This window comes from Peromyscus californicus, unplaced genomic scaffold, assembly GCF_007827085.1.
Source record: "Peromyscus californicus insignis strain IS unplaced genomic scaffold, ASM782708v3 Scaffold_12__1_contigs__length_115047231, whole genome shotgun sequence".
In the NCBI taxonomy this organism is placed as follows: Eukaryota; Metazoa; Chordata; class Mammalia; order Rodentia; family Cricetidae; genus Peromyscus; species Peromyscus californicus.
The window spans coordinates 71,171,282-71,175,667 of record NW_026294413.1 but is presented as its reverse complement, the minus strand read 5'-3'; the positions used below and the strand labels follow the sequence as shown (position 1 = coordinate 71,175,667).

The 4,386-nt window shown below is 38.9% G+C and overlaps 1 gene segment (V, D, J or C); it reads left to right on the top strand.

The window, feature by feature from the left end:
* Positions 1-2,308: 2,308 nt before the first annotated feature.
* LOC128106930 (T cell receptor alpha variable 23/delta variable 6-like) lies at positions 2,309-2,940 on the top strand. The segment is given in 2 exon segments: positions 2,309-2,360; positions 2,507-2,940. Coding segments are annotated over 2 exon segments (486 nt in total).
* The last annotated feature ends 1,446 nt before the right edge of the window (positions 2,941-4,386 follow it).

The window sequence follows — 4,386 nt, the reverse complement described above, 5'->3', positions numbered from 1 at the left end:
AGTGTAGCCTTGAACCCACAAAGATCTGGATGAAACTCTGCCTCTTGAAAGCTAGGATTAAAGGTGTGTGCTACCAGTGCCTGACTTCCATGTTTAATATAGTGGCTGGCTTTTTCCTCTGATCCTCAGATAAGCTTTACTGGGGTACATAGATAAAATATCACTGCATTTCCTCTTTTTTTTGTCTAATATAAAAAAGTTATAACTAATATAGGAAAAACTATATACAATAAGTAAAATAACTATATACACTATATAAAGGCAATAAATATACCAACAATGTCTAGTCAATTTGTATTTGACAAATTCAGCGAAAGTGTTCCATCATGTATCTATCTTATCTTTGTGAATCCAAAGGAAAGTTACTTAGCTTCTCTGAGACTGTGGATTGTAACATAGTCATCCTTTACTCTACAGCTAATATGCACTTACAATGGGTACATATTATGTTTGTCTCTCTGGGTTTGGGTTACCTCACTCAGGATGATCTTTTCCAGTCCCATCCATTTACCAGCACATTTCATGATGTCATTGTTTTTAGCAGATGAGTTATACTCCATAATGTAAATAACAAAAGTTGGTTATTTAAAAGTTGTATTATGGTTTATATTGTGATCTTAAATGAGATCTTGGAGATGAACCATAAAGGAAAGATTATGGCTAAATAACGCTGTTTGTATGTGTCAGGGTGACAAGGGGTTAGTTGTGATAGTGATTTTTTGTGGACTTGACGCAAACTGGAGATACCAGGAAGAGGGAACCTCAATCAAGGAGATTTGTCACACTTGTTTGGAGGCCTGTTTGTGGACATTTTCTTATTAACAATTGACATGGGAGGGCCCAACCCACAGTGAGTGTTGTCATCCCTGGGCAGGAGGTCTGGGTTATATAAAAAACAAGATGAGCAAGGCAGGAGGAGCAAGTTAGTAAGCAGATTTCATGTATGTTTCTTGCCACTTTTCCAGCTTGAATTCCCAACGACTTACTTCAGTGATGGACTATGATCAGAAACATAAACCAAATAAATTATTCCCTCCCTAAGTTTAATTCGGTCTTCATGTTTATTTATCTTAGTAATAGAAAGCAAACCAGTTCAAACACCAAAAGAGGTAACCCATTCCTGGCACTGGCATTTTTATTTGATACCCTGTGGTATCTAGTAGATTTATTTATTCTTGTCCCAGGGTAACTCCATCTTAACTCTTTTTATTTGCGTGTGTATAATCTTCTGGAATGAAGGAAATTTTAAATTGATCCATTATTTTTTCATTATAATTATAATAATAAACACACACTAATTGTACAAAGTAGTTGGGTGTTGCAAAATTTTAGTATAGGCATTTGCGTAGATTTCCTGATATTCATCTCTCCTTCACCCTCTTTTATCCTCTCCCTTCCCCTGTCTCTGCTCCTCCTACCCTTACTCATTTGTCTAACTTCGATTTTCAGAACATCTTTACTTTCTTTTTTTCCTTCTTTTCTTTTTTTGTTAGTTTTTACATATGAGAACACATGTGTTGTGTGTCTCTACATGTCTGCTTTATTTTGCTTAACATCATGTCCTTCAATACCATCTGTTCCCCTACAGATGGCACCAGTTCATTTTTCCTTGTGGTTGAATTTAGCTCTGTTGTTTGAAGTACAATATTTTCTTCATTCATACGTTGTCAGGTGATGCCTAGGCTGCATGTGGGCAATAGTGAATGGTGCTGTAATAAACATGTATATGCAGGTCTCTCTCTTATGTGATGACATCAGTTTCCCTGGATAAATGCCCATAAGTAGTATTAGTAGGATCAGTGGTCTTTTTCTCTTCCTTCCTTCCTTCCTTCCTTCCTTCCTTCCTTCCTTCCTTCCTTCCTTCCTTCCTTTTCTTTTTCTTTCTTTCTTTCTTTCTTTCTTTCTTTCTTTCTTTCTTTCTTTCTTTCTTTCTTTCTTTCTTTCTTTCTTTCCCTCTTTCCTTCCTTCCTTTCCTCCTATGTTTCTTCCTGCTTGGTTTCTTTCTTTTAATACTTCAGAAGAATAACAGTGCTGTTATTCTGGGTGGCTTTATCAACACATATTCCTACCAACAGTGTATAATGGTAGAATTACAATGAGGGAATTTCTGAATTTCCATGACTTTTTTCTGAAATACTAAATTTGAGTGAAATGGGAAAGTGTTTTCTATGTCAGAAATAGCTGAAGACAAAGTGTTTGTGAGGGGTGGAGCCTGTTGAAAGAACTAAGTGCCTGTGAAGGCAGATTCAGTGTTCTGTGGGGAGATAAAAGGCCACTGGAGTTCTCCCCAAGCTTCAGTCGAGGAGGAATGGATAAGATCCTGAAGTCATCATTTTTAGTCCTGGCCCTTCACCTAGACTGTGAGTCATGGAGGAGAAAATTCAGGATGTGTAATTAATATGGAGGTGTGAGAGAACTGGGGCACAGGACAAAACCATGAATGCTGACACCACAAGCAGGTATACAAACCTGGGAAACTAATGACATTTGTTGTGTTTCTGCACAGGGGTGAGTGGCCAGCAGCAGGACAGACGTGACCAGCAGCAAGTGCGACAAAGTCCCCAATCTCTGACAGTCTGGGAAAGAGGGACTTCAGTTCTGAACTGCACTTATGAGAACAGCGCATTTGACTACTTCCCATGGTACCGGCAGTTCCCTGGTGAAGGCCCTACACTTCTGATAGCCATACGATCCGTGTCAAATAAAAAGGAAGATGGAAGATTCACAGTCTTCTTCAGGAAAAGTGATAAACAGCTCTCCTTGCACATCACGGATTCTCAGCCTGGAGACTCAGCCACCTACTTCTGTGCAGCAAGAGCACAGTGCTCTTCAGGCACCTGCAGCCCATACCCAAACCCACAGCTGAGGCTCCAGCAAAAGCCCCCTGTGGGGCTGAGCCTGGCAGAGGTGCAGAGGGGTTCTATTTGCAGGAGCAGGTGACAGGTGACACAGTGAATGTAAGGATTAGACTTATTCAGGTCACAGACCGACCAAGGACCAAGGGGAAGTCAGGGCTTGCTTTTCTCCAGTCTCCCTTTGCTCCTCAGGTACCACTGAAGTTTTAGATCTATTTCCTTAACTAGCTTAGTTGAATTGTTTTCCTAAGTGGTTGTACAAATGATTTCTGTGTGGTTGCTTCGCACCAAGTGGAAATTATAAAGTCCCCATCACCCTACACTCTTGTCAACATGCTATTAGTGTGTAGCTATTACAGCACAATGTCAGTCATTTTGTGCCTTATGTGATAGAAATCACATAGAATTATCTTTCACCTTAATCTCCTCTGATTACCAGGGATGTGGTGATGTATGTGACCACTGACTATATCTAATTCCTCTTTTTATTGCTTTTTATATCCTATCTACCTTCAAGAAATTCATGTATGGAAACCAGGATGTACTTACAAGGATGCAGGTGTGTTTACAATAGGCAAATGACATGTGTGAGGGAAAGAAGAATTCAATTTACTCATACCATGAAAATATATAATATTTCACTATATAATAATATATAAAAATATATTTCACTAAAGAAATATTTTCATAAGTGTATTTCATCGATGAACAAAATAAGATTTTGAAGGTAAATTTTTTAGCTAACAGAAGCACCTAAAGTCTTTATGCCCATCACCAGTGCACAGAATGGAAAAGTGCTTCTCATTGCCTAACACTTTGCAGGGTTTACTCACTTAATACTACATACATACTAACAAGATTTCCACTGGAGAAAAATTTAATCAGCCTATAAATTTAAATGTTTTCATGCTACATAGCTGAAGGTTGTGGGAGCCCTAACTACCTAGGAAGCAAAGGCAGGAGGCATGGTTGAGCCTAGGATTGGAAGTATAGCTGAGCCACATAGTGAAACTTTGTCTTACAAAAACCTAATCCAGCCAAATCAATGTGGAAGATATTTAACTTAAGCATGCAAAGCCTGCAAGCTCTCCTTCCCATCCAGAGTGAGTAACTTTTCAAAATCCAAAAGAGAGAGTGAAGAAGGAAAATCAGTCAGTTGGCTCTTAGCAGTAGGAGATAAATCTCACAATACCAGTGGGTGAATTCCCCAAGTCTTTCCAAGTGTTAGATCCTTGTCGAGTTTAAACTTGAGCCAGAAGTTGGGAACAGTATTTGTATCAGATTGGAATAGGCGTCACTGAATACAAACACCTAGCTCAGCAGTCAGCAGGAGAGCAAAGGCATCCTTGAAGATGTGGAAGAAAGAATTGAGAAATTCTGGGTGCTTCAAGACAGAACTCTGAGCTTCCTAGGGATTTAAATGCTGGAAAATATTTAAAGAGATCTAAGAGACAGTGAAGACTGGTTAATTTATAATAACACAATTATCACCATTTGGGTGTCTTTATGTGGTAGTCGAAATCTATCATGT